This window comes from Bacillus rossius, chromosome 7 (assembly GCF_032445375.1).
Source record: "Bacillus rossius redtenbacheri isolate Brsri chromosome 7, Brsri_v3, whole genome shotgun sequence".
In the NCBI taxonomy this organism is placed as follows: domain Eukaryota; kingdom Metazoa; phylum Arthropoda; class Insecta; order Phasmatodea; family Bacillidae; genus Bacillus; species Bacillus rossius.
In genome coordinates, this window is record NC_086335.1 from 61,799,163 (window position 1) to 61,815,430 (window position 16,268).

A 16,268-nucleotide genomic window follows, 5' to 3' on the forward strand; every position below is an offset into this window, starting at 1 on the left:
CATCTTAGCTCTAAGTATACGTCAATTGGTGGGAGTTATTTCGTGAATGGAACGGAAGTCGCATGGAACGGAAATGTGCAACAACGCTGCTGTCATCTGTGACGGGTGGCGCGAACAAAAAGTTCAAAAAACCAAAAGGCAACTTAATAGCATGAAAATTTTTAATGAATTTCAACAAGACGGGCAGCAATTTAACAAACTTCCTTGTCGATAATCGGGTCCAAAGCTGGCGTTTAATTTTTCTTTTTTATAGTTTATTTTTATCGGAGCTATTTCATTATATAGTTTAACATTTCTGTCTGCTAATCAAACAATTCTATAGTCGATGTAGCTGTTCCGGCAACGAATTCTAGCGGCGGTTGCGGAAACTACGTGTGATTCGCGTCCAGAAATTCAGTTTAAAACACAATTTGCGTATATTTATCACACGCTTGGCATTATTTTAAAGAATTCTATGTTAAATTTCGTGTCCGAGTTTCCTATTATAAATTTATTTTTAATCTTACAAAATAACACATTATATCATAGCTTCAAGCTGTGCCTTTTATTTTCTTCGTGTGGGCCTTATAACTAGGATATAGACAAATTAAGTTTTATTTATGATGACTTATACATAGATCAAATTTCAAACACTTATAAAACATTTTCTAACTTGTTTTTTATTGCATCACAAAGTCACTTTTGAAATTACACTTAATGGCACCTCAAGTGGAAATTTTCCTGTGGTTTATCAGTAGAATCTGATTAAACATCTTTCTTTCAAATTCACTGCCACACTAAAATCAATAATTAATTAATAGAATATTCTTATTATAAAATTATAAATTTTAGATTACTATATGGCAATTATGAATGATTAAACCAACCATTATCAATGTACAGATTCGGCTTCCGTTACAGTTTTGTTACATTTATGAATGAAGTACTCACACAACCACCTTCAATGTTCCATGCACTTGTTGCCAACTTACAAAATAAAAGGGGATAACTGTCAATGCAAAATGTCCCTGGTACCAGAGACAAAATAGAGTTATCGAGATTTGAAAAGCGCGTGCCGTGTTAAAGTGTCTGATTGGAACTGTTGTTGCCGAGGTAGTAGGCCTTACATAAAGAATTTTTATTTCCAAATGTCGGGTTTTTCCTCAAGATTTTAAAAAAAATTATTATAAACCTATCAATAATAGTTCATACAACTTTTTATCGCTTTAATAAGTAGGGGTATATTTTTTTCGCGAAATAATCGGTTCATTCTATAGACTGCAATAAGGTATGTCCACGCAAGCGATTCTTCCCTTGTGATTGGCGGTCTGTGCGAGATAAGCCATTGCCCCATTTGACAGGACCATTCAGGACGTGTTGACTTCCTCACTGGATGGTTGTGATTGGTGTGCCGACAGTACACATGTACCTGAGCTAAACCCAGCCAACCACGAAACACAGACAATGCTACATCATTCTAACATGCAGCTGGTCTGGAAATCTTTTCACGAAAAAAAACATGAACTTAGCGATAAGTGTTGATTTTATGTTTTAAAAATGTATTTAGTAAATTATTTTTTTTTAATCCTAGAATTATTTGAGGACATGAAATCATGGGGTTTACAGATTAGAAATTTTTAAAAACTTTTGTATTTTGTTTTTATCTTAAAACAATCTGGAAAACTCATGTTTCTGAGATTCCAGAAAAATTAAATTTTAATTGATTTATAAAAAATATCCTAAAAATAAAGGATTTTGAATCAAAGGGTACAGTAGTAAAGGTTAATTTAAAACTGTATATATTACCATTAAATACTCTTAAAATTTCTTAAACACTTTAAACAAACAGTTATTAAAATGACAAAAAATTATAAACAGTTAATGATGAGTAGAGACCTGCAAAATTCGCGGTTTCAATGGCCTTCAGGATAGACTGCACATACCCGTGTACACTCGGGCAAATAGCACAAGTTCATTGGCTGCCGACTTGTAAGTCGTCTCAGCTGGTTTGTGTGTGATTCGATCCTTCTTTGGTTGAGGGTTTATAACTGGTTGAGATTCGTCCAGATGAACAGTAAGCCAATAGCAAAATTATCTATCGGCAGTGACGTCATTGCTGCCAATAAATCGTAGCACACCTACTATCTATGCCTTCATTATTTTCCCGAAAGGCATTTATGTTTTTTTTATTTTTTTATTTGTTCTTGTCCTATTCACTGTCTTTAACAATATTTTTAGCCCATACAAAATTAAATAGCTCTGTAAAGAATTTAGTAAATAAGTCGCATAAATCAACGTACATTAGATCAATATAGAGCATCCTTTAGAGACAAAATGTTAATTTCAGCTATACCATCGTGACTGCAGCAATCCATGAAGAAGATAGGAACAATTGTGCGGAGAAACAAACCTTGCAAAAGCAATTCAGTAGACTGGTACAACACGATGTTCAGATTTTACTTCCTTTCTGATGAATTTAAGGAGTAGTAGACATATTAATTTCTCTGTTCCTTACGAATATGAAATCATTATTATTATCAAGCTGATTGTTAGTGTGGACATCTAAAACTTAATTCGAGCACACTCCAACAGTAACGACAGGTTTATGACCTGATGTCACCAAAATATTATGTCTGATGAAGAGAAAAGGACCAATATTCAAGATCAGGTTATGCTTCAGAGATTTTTATGAACTGTCCTCCAAATTTTCAAATAAGTCATGGCGATTACCTGGCACACTTTGAAGGCAAAGCCTTTATGTTGTTCTGGTTTAAATTTATTTGGAATCACTTTACCTATGAGTGATTTATGTATAACATATGCATGGGACGTAGAATATGCTCACTTACTTTTTAATTTTGGGTCGTAGAGCTTCAATGTTGGTGGCTAAAGTGTAAATTCGTCGTGAGTATAAATATTTTGGTACAACTTGAAATGATAAATAAAATATTAATAATTTTGTAAGATTATTTATGAATTGTAATTATGAGTAAGTACTTGGCCGCCAACCAGTCTTGCCTGCGGTTTATAATAATAAAATTCGTAAAAAAAAAATAGATCTTATACGCCTTCATTATACTTCAGAAGCTCAGTAAGGAATAGGAAAGCCTCTCTTATTACTTCTTGTCATGAGAAATTAAAACACCCGCACTCATTTTCCGTCCTTAATATGGTAACGATGTCATGTTAGCTACCATTAGCTGGCCTTGCGAAACTAAATTATTTCTTAAAGATAATGGCAGATCAATTATTTCAGCATCAAAAATCGATGGTTTTTATTTTAAGAATATCTGGCAACTTTGTTCGCGCGTGATGAAAAAAGCTCTTTGAGCGTGAAATTAAAAAATACCCCCGCGGCCTTTGAGCTGTTCTTCTCCGCAAATTTAATTTTTACCTGGGGGGGAGTTAATGTCAAGGTCAATTGAAAAATAAAAATAAAAACGTAAAAGGAATCGTGACATACTAAACATTCGTTGAGAGAATTTGTGCTTTGAAGGAGGGAAGTGAGTTGGGGGAAGGGAAGGAGAAATAAAAAATAAAAAAAACACGTAATTGTATTTTCGCTGTTCTCACTTTCTCCTAATTATTTCCCTCCTAGTTCTCCGATCTTCATCAACGTCTGGCGGGCGGTATGCCGCGTCGGGGGACTCGTGTTCGCCAGTTTTTCCCGAAAAAGAAAAAAAAAACGTTTATCCTCCCTACTTTCTCAGTGTCGTGAGCTCTGCCGAAAAATGTTCGCCGACGTGACGATGAAGAGGAGGTAGGGGTGATGGCTGTTGTTCGGATATGAGCGTCGCGTGGGAAAGACTAGGAACAGCGCGGGGTGCGGTGGAAGGGAGAGAGGGAGAGAGAGAGAGCGAGAGAGAGACTACCTACTGACCGTCTTCGCGCGCGCGGGGACGACGGGAGAGACGCGCAGATAAAACCGGCGCGCCGCCGCCCAAGAGGAGTCAGTACCGCGGCTCGAAGATGGCGCTGGTCGTCGCGGCGACGGTGCTGCTCCTGGCGGCGGGTCTGGTCGCCGGCGGGGACCTGCTGTCCAACAGCGTGGAGCAGGAGGACGAGCCGCAGGCGGCCCTCGACGGCCTGTACGCCGACTGCCTGCTGAAGATGTCCTTGGCGTGCGCCCAGAGGAAGGTGCTGGTGTTCCTGGACCGCCTGGGGCGCGCCGACAGCCTCCAGCTTCTGGGCGGAGCGCTGACCGTGGTGCGCACCGCCGAGGACCCCTCGCCCGCCATCACCGAGGCGGGGCTGCGCGCGCGCCTCGGCGACTCGGCCGACGACGACGGCGAAGCCCTGGAGCCGCTCATCGACCACACGGTGGACCGCTTCTTCAGCAGCCACGCGCTGCGCGTGAGGCTGCCGCCGTGGCTGGAGGCGGCGGTGGGCGGCGGCGGCGGCGGGCGGGAGGCGGGGTCCGCCGTCATCGACCTCAGCGTCGGCCGGGGCCTCGAGGAGGAAGGTAGGCAGCCCGCGCGGTCAGAGCCGCGGTAGACTAGACGCATATTCGCAGAATCTATTTATGTATTTTTGTAATTTTTTTCATTTAAAATTGTTTACTATTCATTTTTATTAAATATGTTTTCCCTGTAATTTTAGGATATCAAAGAAAACGTGCGGTGGTTTTCTCCGTGTACTCCCGATTATTCTTGTTAATATTATGATGGTTTTCTCCAAATGCTTCTGATTATTTCTGGCTATACTACAGCGTTCCTGACACGTCCTTGAAGACCCTCGGCCGGTTACGAACGAGGAGAAGTGTTTGCCTAATCACTTGTGTCTGACCTCTTAAAGATCAATGTGCGTTTTAGGTAAGGTTTATTACATACAGGTAGAGACCCGGAAATTTCGCGAATTCATCTGGCCTCAGGGTAGAATTCAAAGTCATAGGTGTGTTAAACCGATGTTTGCTTATCCATTGGTTGATTTCTTAGTGAGAACAGTTTTATACTTGTTAATTGGCACTAGCTGATTCGCTCTCACTTCTCTCCTGGCTGGTCATCGTTGGCTCACGGTCAAATAACTGCGGTCCAATCATGAACACAGTGCGAGAGTGTGAAGGTTTGCATTCTAACTTGCGACTAAATGAATACGCGAAATTTCCGTATCCCTACATACAGGCAACCCGAGTCCACCCAGAGTGAAATGAATACGCGTGGTAATTGATGGACTACTCGTGCTTCGTGAGAGCAACGTTTACACGCGCGTGGTTTAACGTCATTCTTGCTGTATTCAGGCTTGCCCACCTAGAGATGTTATCATCCATACCAAAAGTAGGGAGCGCTAAGGGCGATACCGGCATTTGCGACAAATGTCTAGTGACCTCTACTCGCGGGGCAGTGAGGGGATTGCAACTATTAGACACCGATATGTGACATTACAATTTCATCGTTTGTGAGTGCGTAATTCAACAGTTATTTAAACTTGCCCTTTCAACAATTCATTTTTTTATACAAATTGAGGGGATTGGAAGGGATTGTAAACAAACATCAAACGATGCTTCGCAAGTTACATTAAGGAAATGGGTACAATCGGGGGCTGTCAAATTTTAAACAAGTTACATGGCACAGACTTAACAATGCACGCTAACTTGGTTGTTTCGTAGATAGTAAGAAGTTCAAGTTACAGTGACCCATTTTGCCCATGATGAAAGGCCTTTAATAGTCGTTAACGGAATCCACAATGTCTTTAAAGTAAGCATCTCACTTTGGATATTTTTTAAGTACATCAACTGACAGCGAATACGTTCAGTAATGTTCTGCCCAACGTGTTTTTTTTAAATCCCTACAAAGTACCTACATAAAAGAATGTTCCAGTTTCAATGGTATATTATAAGTTTAATTCAGAATACTTAGCCTACAACAAATCGTACATCAAATTGAAGGTAAACCAAATAATTTTTATTTTCACAAATGTTCAATATGTGCACCTTCAGTTATAATTACACACATCCTACCTAAAGTCCAATTCTTCCCACATCCTGGTTAACACGTCTGGAGGAATGGCATCAGTAGCCTCTTCAATTCTGTGTCTCAACCCTGGAAAATCATTAGGTAGCGCCGGAACGTAGACACAATCTTTTATAAAGCCCCAAAGGAAAACATATCATGACTTTATGTCAGGTGAGCGTGGAGGCCAGCGAAAAAAGAGCTCTGTCGCCTCAACTATTACGACCGAACCAACGGTCAGAGACTTCGATGTTCAACCACTCTCGTACCAAGAGATACCAATTGGGAAATAAAGTTTACAGGTTCACCCTCTACTAATTGGATATAAAAGAGCCATTCTTTCGCGCTGCAATCGAGAAAACAATAAAGCAGTATTCGGCATGCGCTTATATAAAACTGTTTGAATTACTCTGTAACTGTGACGTTGAACCAACTATCTGCAACGCTTATAGTTGATACTATTAAATCTTTATAACTGGGACATATTTTATGGACGTACACTGTATTTTCACTCCAGGTAGGAGTACCGCCTAATAATTTCATTAATTTATATCTACGCGCTTTTAAAACCAGGTCTAGGGCAGGTTCTCAACGTGTATTGGTGTAGTGTTACGCCCTTTTGTAGCAAAAACAGAGTGGATGTGACACCAGTGGCAATTCTAACGGGTATAAACCTAATGGTCGGGAAACTATCCACAACTATCGTCACAGCCTGATTATTAGTGACCTTGGACCGGTCGCGTTCAGTCCAGCAAACTTCGAATTTGGTTCGGGTTTCAGGCTGGTCAGTCCATTTTATTCGTACTACACTCAGCAGGACTGCGTGCCAGATCTTCGAATTATGAAAATTTACGTCTCGCAACAACGTGGCGACTCTAAGAACAACCGTGCACATTATAAGCATGATACAACTAAATAAATAAAGAAGGCCAATGGTAGTTACATGTTTCAAAATATCCAAAAGTCAGATTTACTATAGTTCTGAATTTTTTTTAATATTTGGGTGTTGAATCATAATCTGGAGATATACAACAAAAATTTCCTTGTGGGATTTAAGATATTCGCAAAAAAAAACAAGCATCGTTTTGATTTTTCGCTTATAAGTTCAAACGTATGCGTAGTAGCGAAAATATGACTAGTGACATTTTTGAATTTAACTATATGTGCCACAATTCTTTCGCAACCGAAGCTCTGTAGAACTAATAGTTTCCGAGATACCGTGCTTCAAATATAGGTTTTTTTAATGAATTTTTTTAAGTTTGAGTCATGTTTTAAGCCAAAAATAGGGTAAAATACAGAAAACACGAGAAATTTTCACGTCGTGTAGCTTCTGTGTACGAGGAACAGAAACCTACCATATATATATATATATATATATATATATATATATATATATATATATATATATATATCACCCAATTAATCTGTGGGCCCAAACCTGTCGATAGCCCAACTGATAGAGTGGTGAGAAAGGAGGCAATAGTAAGAGCATGGGAATGACAATCGACTTTTTTTCTCCACTTGATCAGATCTCCGCTCTTTACAGTAGCATCAGTAAACGCTCTTAGAGCTTCTGGAATGAAGTCTTCAGCTCCTTCCATAACATCATGATGGAGGAGGTGTTTACTGCAACGTCACATACTTGTGACCTTACGTCCTCAACTATCATCTCAGCAGCTGTTTCCACAATGCGGCGCGTTTCCCCCTTCAACAAAGGGCGATTCCTTTTCGTACCAGGCATCCGTTGAAATTTTGTAACCCGGTGGGCTTGAAACATATACAGCAGGAAATTTCTTGCCTGTTATTAAGATGTCTACGCCGTACCTCTGAATGAGGTGGTTTTCAATAGTTCTCCAGGTGGGAGGGTGATCACATTACACCTGTTACTTCAATTCATTTGGTGTGAATTGGCATTCTTCGTCGTGGTTTTCAATGTAAGAGCAAACTTGATCCACACACACTTCAGTATTTGTCTGAGAATAGACCAATTTTATGTGGGGTTCCTTGGACGGAGCCCAGCAACGATTGTGAAGGTCCTTCATAAATACCCAAAATAGCACCATCCCCCAGCAGACATAACATCGAGACTGGGCCCAACACGGCGTACTCACCACTGAATATTTTAACTAACTCCGACACCTTAACTCTCATATCTTCTGATTTCACTGAGTACACAGTATCACGTTTGTGTACAGCCATTCTTCTCTGGGAGACCATATAGTCCTCGGGTGCCTCGATTCCACACAAAAGGCACTGGACTCCTAAAGTAAAATGTGGGTGTTGATGAACGAGATGAATGGCTGCTCTTTCGCCCTCTTCACGTGTGCAGTTATCATTCGTTCATTAGTATAACTGCTATGGCATTTTTGCACGGACTTCAATAAGAACTTCCCCTTGGAAACAAACGAACATTACCATCCTTCCTCTTCCTACTTACTTCGGCCAAACAACACGAACCTTTTTTTTTTTTTTTTTTTTTTCACCAGAGCTGTAAGAGTCCTATCTTTAACCCACTAACACAAATAACAAAATCACGATCCGGTATTCAGTAACTTGTCGAATATACCGACAGCACGAACTGCGCTGAAACAATGAGGAGGAGGAGAGGGGAAGTGGCTTCCCCCTCCCGTCGTCAGACAACTGTCCTCTCCTCCCTCCCCTTTCTCCCATTTCTCGAGGACGACCACCTGGCGTCTATACAAGAGCATGACTTGAAGAACCCTTCAGGGGTTCGACCCACGCGTTTTACCTTGGTTTGGACTACTCCTTATAGGCCTATACCTTAACTCCTTAATATATTATATTATTATATTATTATATTTTATTACTCTAATAGGCCTAGGAAACTATCCAAAATGAAGGTCTACATTTTTAATGAATTTTTTTCATGTCATGAAAATGATTTAGATCATATATATGATCTAAATATATATGATCTATATATATATAGCAAATTATTAGTTAACCATTGGATCAGCAGGCGTTCTTATGTGCTTTAATCAAATCTAAATATATTTGCTACAATTTCACATTTAAAAATTTCCCTCATAGTATCAGTATTTTCTCCAATATTTGGCTCAAACTTTGACGCAAAAATCAAAAATTCACTTTTTGTAAAAAAAAAACTGGCAGATATTTGAAGTTCTATATATCGGCAACTATTTTACTTACAGAGTTGTGATTGAAGTCAGATTATGACAAATTTAGTCTACCTCTAAAACGTCAAGAGATAATTTTTCGCTACCACATGTACTGTTGAAATAATAAGCGAAAAACCAAACAAAAAAGTGCCAAAATTGGGCTTTTTTTTTTACGAATATTTCAAAATGCACTAGGAAATTTTGTTGGATAACCCCATGTGTGAATTCATCACCCCCCAATACACAGGGATCGTTAATAAAACAGACTACTGTAATTTTTCCAACGAACGGCCATTTTTGACACCGTTTTCCTGTGCTAAAAGTCCAATTATGAAATGTTATATTATCTCCTCCCATGCTTTTAAAATAAAATTGTTCTAGAATGAAACATCAATTAAAATATGAAACTATGCGCCAATGTTCGTAAGAAATACTCTGTTTTATCAACAAAAAAACTTTCATTTATGCAAACATAATTATAGCCATGTGTTGTACAATTTTGCAATATCTTTATCTTTGAAAGATTTGTGCAATGGGAGTGCATGACTTGATGCAAGCTTTTGGACATACGCCATTGCTAAGCTTAGAAATGGCGTATGTCCAAAGGTTTACATCAAGTTTTGCAATATCTTTGTTGTGGTATTACAAACTGTTTCTTGGCAACTGGTTTCCAAAAGGAGTCTCTTGTAAAAGTGCGGAAGTGTGGAAGTGTGGAGTGAGAGCGTGCGTGGTTGGTGCGCAGGTCGCGGCAAGAAGAAGAAGAAGAAGAAGAAGCTGAAGCTGATCAAGAAGATCCTGCTGGTGCTGGGGCTGGTGAAGGCCATCAAGCTCGCGCTCTTGCTGCCCGTGCTGCTCATACTCATCAAGCTGAAAGCCGTCAAGGCGCTGCTCATAGGCTCCGTCGCGCTCATACTGGGCAAGGTGCTGCTCTTCAAGAAGATCTTCATGTCGCTGGGCGGGGGCGGCAAGGGCGGAGGCGGCGGCGGGGGGAACGACGAGGAGAAGCACGTGGTGATCGTGCACTCGGAGGGCGGCGGCCACGGAGGCGGCGGCGGCGGCCCGCCCGCCCCCGACACGGGCTACGGCGTGCCGAGCGGCGGCGGCGGCGGCGGCGGCTCCCCGCCCAGCGACTCGTACGGGCCCCCCACGGGCGGCGGCGGGGGCGGCAGCAGCAGCTGGTCCGGCGGCGGCGGAGGCGGCGGCGGCTGGGGGCGGTCGCTCGGCCTAGTGGAGGGCTCCCATTGGCTGGCGTACCGGGCGCACGCCCCCGCGGCGTGATTCTCTTCGCGGGGCATCGCCGCCAGTGTAACATCTCCCTGGAGTCGCATTCAGTACGACACGACGAGGTGGCCTCACCCGCTGACAACAACTATAGACGACGTGCTCGCATCTATAAGCGACGAACGAGAATTGTTACGAACTTGCGTTCCTTGACGTTTCCTTGACCAGTGCTGCCGTAAGCTACCGTAAGAAGCTTGCCTCGTGATGAAAACCCACAGACGCTGACTACCACTTTGCCCGTGTGCGGCCAGTATCTAAACGGGTCTACTACATATACGTTCATTTATTCTACTTTTTTTTTTTTTACAGACGTGTACAAACTTCAACACTAGGCTTTCACGCTTATTTAGAGGCACCATTACATTATTTCAACTGTACCCGATTATTCATGCGTTGGACTCATAAAAAAAATTTTTAATTTTTAATATTAATTTTAGGAATAATTCATGAAATAGGCCAAAAGAAAATCATATTTTTGAAATATTTCGAATTTAATGTTGTAAGAAGTTCTAAAGTAATAAATTTATAAAGCTTCAAATTGAGATAAAGATAACATTTTTCAAAATTTATTATAAACTAATTTTTTGGAAAGATAAGATAAAACGTTACAACTAAATAATAGAAAATTAATACAATTAAATATATCTTCCCTCGAGCATTGTTTTAGGGTATATTAAACTAAAATTCGGAAAATGCACAGGATGCATGGTTAAAGTTGGCTACGAAAATACAATGGTATTTTCCGAGAACATACGAAAGACTATTGTACTATAAAATGTACAAATGCACAAATTATGACGTAACTTTTTCGTTATTCATTGAAATTATAATTTGCGTTATGAATCACACTAAAAATATACTTAAATGATCAACAGTGGTCAGTGTTAAATTTTAAATTTCAAGTAAATAATTTTATCTATATACGTTTTCCTTTTTTTATGATTTCCTAAAAAGTTTGGCAATAATTTGACTTAAACGAAAACTTCACAACTTTATATTTTATTATTACTTTTGAATGATTTATTTTATTAAGACACTAAACGCGTTAACTTTTGATTGCATATTCGTGTTTTTGTTGCTTTTCCTTAATGTATACCTTCTACTAATTTTCTCGATTCATTCATTTTGCAAGCATATAGCATTTACCATATAATCGACTCACCCTTAAACATGAACATAACACACAGACGCACTTATCCATCTTCTTCCATCAAATATTGACAGTCATTAAGCCATACTTTTATACCAAAAAATAATTGTTTCTTCATTTCATTACTACCAGAGTATCATGGCCCAATCAGGTGATAAACACAAAAGTATAATCTAATGTTAATAAAATCTATTTTAATGATCTCATTATTAATAATTAATCACTACCACAAAGTCCTCTACAAATAAAGGACTTTTAACCTCATTTTTCCTTATGGCTAGAGACCTAAAATAATTCGCGGATTCATTTCGTGATAGTCTACAATCCAAAAACGTTTGCCTTTTTACTGCATCAGTGATTGGGCCACAATTTATCTGAATGATACTCAGCCAATGAAAAACCTTTAACAAAAGAAGTATCGAATCACTAGCGTCCCAGTTAACAGATGTCACGAGTCAGTATCCAATGAGCAGATGTAATTTTCCCGCGTGCGTAGAGGATCATGGAGTATATTCTACAGGTCATTGAAATCGCGAATTTTTCCGGTCTCTACTTACAGTTGATCACTTTGAATCCTGAAAAAATAGGTTACAAGTTGCTACGATAGTGCCTGTTACTCGAAATTTTGGAAAAACTTAAGTTTCACCAGTTTTATTGGTAATACACGTTACGCAGATTATTGAAATAATTTCCGTTTTCACAGATTAATGACGCAGGTTATTAAAGGCAAATTCACTTATACTAATGAGGTGAATACTACAGAGTCAATGCAAAGATAACGATATTTATTTTTTCTTCTAATTAATTAATTAATTTTAATTCCTATCACGCTATATAAAATACTGATCACGAATTTTCATCAAATAAAATGTCTGTGAATAATGTAACAAAATCGCATGAACTGAAACTTGTACATAACTTAGACGTGACTACTAAATCATTATTTTTTCGACAAATCATGTTACTGTATTGGAAGCCATTGTGTTCATTGTTGTGTAGAGATTTGTTTAATTTTTTTTAACCGTTATGATGAAACTTGTGTTCGTAACAATTATTTTACGAAGTAATCAATATTTATGAGAATAATAAAGCACCATTTCTTGATAAGTGATGAGCTGTGTATGTTATTGAAAGTTGTGACTAAATATTCAGGTTAGTGATGAAGTTAAAACATTTTTCGTAGCCCGCTGCAATTTTTTGTGTTATTTATTATTGTTACAAATTTGTAATTTCTATTTATTAAAATAAATATCTCAAACAAGTACTTGTCCATGTGTTGCATTTCTATTTACTAAAATATTCTTAATTGTGTGTATGATTAGGTTCATTTTGTAGCGAAGCTATTTTGGCCGTATTTTAGTCTATGTAATAATGTACGTAAATTTAAACAATAATGTCGGAAAAAAACCTAAACATGCTAAATGAAAACCAAAAGAAAAATACTGTTGAAATAACGCACAGTCACATCGGTGAATTATGTGAAAAACTGCACAAAGAGAATAGATTACAAATTAGTACTGCATACGTACAAAACTTCTTCATAATTGAGACAATATAAGTAGCAAACGACTGCATGTTCTGGTTGAGAGGACAAATCAAGATTTATGGCAGAGAGTTGATCTTGAAATTAATATTATATTGACCTGATATCAACCTTCATCCAACATAACTTTTATAATATTAATTAAAACAGAAGACATTATTTTACAAAAAAAATTAAACCAAATAATATATTACAGCTTTAAAAAAAATTAAAATACAGATTTTTCTATTGGTATTAAAAACAATAATTTTTACCACATATGGAAGTGTTCTAATGGTAATTCGCAGAGACAATGGAAATCATACAAGCTAGAACCTGGGATCTATTGATGGTATTAGAATAAGCATAAATATACACATTGTAAAATGAAACTAAACTGCTTTGATCTTGACAGTAGAGAGGCTGATTAAAGTCGCGAATTTTAAAACTTATTTTACTTCCACAAATATACAGTCAATTAATTTAAATGTTTCTGTTCCTACTCTTATGTGATACAAAATTTGCACATTACGCCTAGTACAAGGAAAAATACAAAACTACTTGGTTTGAGTACATCTCAGCATTTATATTTATTTTTCATTCAAATTGTAACACTCCTTAGCTACTAAATTATTTCTGAAGTTCTGATTTCATTGTAATTATTTTTCTTTAATTCATGTGCGTTGATCAAATTAAGGTCCAAAACTTGTCAAGAAACGGTAACTTTTATTTTAATTAAATTATAGATTGGTATAGAGTATAAATTTTAGACATTATCAATGTCAAACTAGACTAGGTTACATTCTTGTGTTCACAAGGCGAATAACGTATGTTAGACCAAGCATGCCATAACCTGACATCAGAAAACTTGGACACGTTTAGTGGAAAGTGGTATATAATAGTACATAATAGTATATAATAGTATGTCTGACGGCAGGGTTCAGGGTGAGGAGCAGAGATCAGGTCCACTGTCCTGTAATGTAACGTCACAGCCGTCTATGTTAATGTGACAATATACAAAAACTTTTGTCTAAATATTTGGTTTAAAAAGACATCATTTATTTCTTGCAGCACAAAAATTCTGCTCGTGTACAGATGAAATGTTTCACTCAAGAAATTATTATATATTTACATTCTAATATTGTCTCTGTCTTTGGACGATCCTTATCTACGCCATTGTATCTCAGAAGTTAAACAATTTCAAGCATTCAGTGGGATCATGAAATGAGACATGGCAGGATAAGGGTTCCATGCACTTCTGGAAGAGAACAACAGTGTGGAACGGTCTCTAAATGCCAGTCGCTTAGTTGGTTTTCCCTGACGAATTGGTGCTTTAGTGGGCTGCCCAGCTCATCTCATGGAAGAGTGGTCCCAAATGATTGGTTGCAAATGGTTGTTCCATATACCTATTACAAGGGGGATTTTGGTTTTATGTGGTCGTAGGGACACACATCGATTTTCTCTAGTTGAGTTTTCACAACAAACATTCACCTTTAGAGTGTAGAGTGAGTTTAGACACCAAAAAATGGTACTGTTGAGACAAAACAATGATATTCTTTTTGCCTGTACTGGCAATATCATAATTAGAGTTTAGTTACGAGAAACAAAATTTGGTTACATGTTTGTAACACTTTTATTTTGTTCTGTGTTGGTTTAAATCATTTATAGAAATTTTAAAAACAATTTAATATAAAATATAGAGTACTGACGTGGTAATGACCAGGACAGTAGCAGAGTCCCAGTTCCAGTACCATCCACCACGGTTAGAGTGCATCCTGTAACATCTCAGCCAGCTACCACCAGTGTTGTGTTTAAATATGTTGCTTTAAAACTTTAACTACTATAATAAATGGTGTTATATATTTGATACAGACTGACAGCATTTGAGATTTAAATTAGTGATCTTGTTGATGCGACCACGGCCCCCAAGGTGCGGAGACCATATTGCATCACACTTGTTCTTGTCTTTTAAAGCAACCTTAATAGTTAACCATAATTCATGGTATTTTTGTAGATGTCTGCTTGCCACGACTGTCAGAATATAGGTAATTTAAAGTTTGTAGTGTAATTTTAATGGTAGCTTACCTATTATTTTTCAGGTCTATGAGCTGCCTCCTTGTAATCTTGCTTGTATTTGTAACTTTTTTTTCAGTTACAAGTTGACGACACACATTAGTTGTCCCTCTGCTCGCACAGGCCGTTATGCCGCTTCGCTGCCTTACAAAGGCATGTGAGTGATACAAACAGTGCGTACGAGTGTAATGCATGGCGGTAGGTTCATAATAAATAATTCATGAAATGTTAGACATTCTTTGATCACAAATAACAATGTATTAAAATGTGACCACTTTATTGAATTCGCGCGACTTCGCCCGAAAAAATGTTTGGCCTAACCCATTGCACACGAAATATTTGCATGCGAAGACGTTCCTGTTTGGCATGCTGCGAACCAGGATTCAGCAGTTCATCATCACTCCTCCGTGGAGCCCTGCAACCTTTGTTCTCCAGTTTCATCTCAGCAATTGATTAGGTTTCTGCTAATCATATTCCATTGCCTCTGCAGCTAACCCCTCGATCGGACCGAGCTCACCGACAGCTTCAATTAATCATGTGTGCACTCATAGGGACGTTTTTTTGTTCTAATTAAGTCTTTGTTTAACCGGGGCGCGGGTGGTGCCACAGTTCTCAAGTCATGGGCACTCGCCAGCTGGCAACTTTGCTGTTTCGCCCACACCAGACTGCTGTATAAGGCGATACATACCAAAAACATTATTTTCGTAGTTAAAACTCAACCCCCGTTAGATAACAAAAAAGCAACCATTTTAATAAACTGTGCCTGTGGGATGCTAGAAACTGATTTCAATGCATTCTAAATGATTTTTGGGAACCATCGATAAATTTGCTATGCCCAAATCGTAAAGATAGCAGCACTATCGGGGGAATTATATGGTGTAAATTTAATTTATTCAAGTACTTTTAAAGTTGCGATTAATTGTTTGTATGATTATTAAAGTGTACAAAATGTATTTGAGGATGGTTTCGCTAATATGAAGTTTCATTTAGCACACCAACACACTTGGAACGTGCCCCGATGATCATAAAATGACTATATGCGAGTTAATGGCTACAAATGTAGTTCTGCCATCTGGATGAAATCAACGAAAAGGTACGCTCTGCATATGCACGTAATTTTATCAACAGAACAGCAACGGATAAGACACCAACATATGTTGCCTAAAAATAAGGGA

At 38.4% G+C, this 16,268-nt stretch overlaps 1 protein-coding gene across 1 annotated transcript; it reads left to right on the forward strand.

Moving 5' to 3' along the window:
- The first annotated feature begins 3,948 nt into the window (after nucleotides 1–3,948).
- LOC134534591 (uncharacterized) lies at nucleotides 3,949–10,345 on the forward strand. The gene is made up of 2 exons (XM_063373071.1): nucleotides 3,949–4,441; nucleotides 9,810–10,345. Exons 1-2 carry the CDS (start codon nucleotides 3,949–3,951, stop codon nucleotides 10,343–10,345), a joined length of 1,029 nt encoding a protein of 342 aa, XP_063229141.1.
- Nucleotides 10,346–16,268: the final 5,923 nt, after the last annotated feature.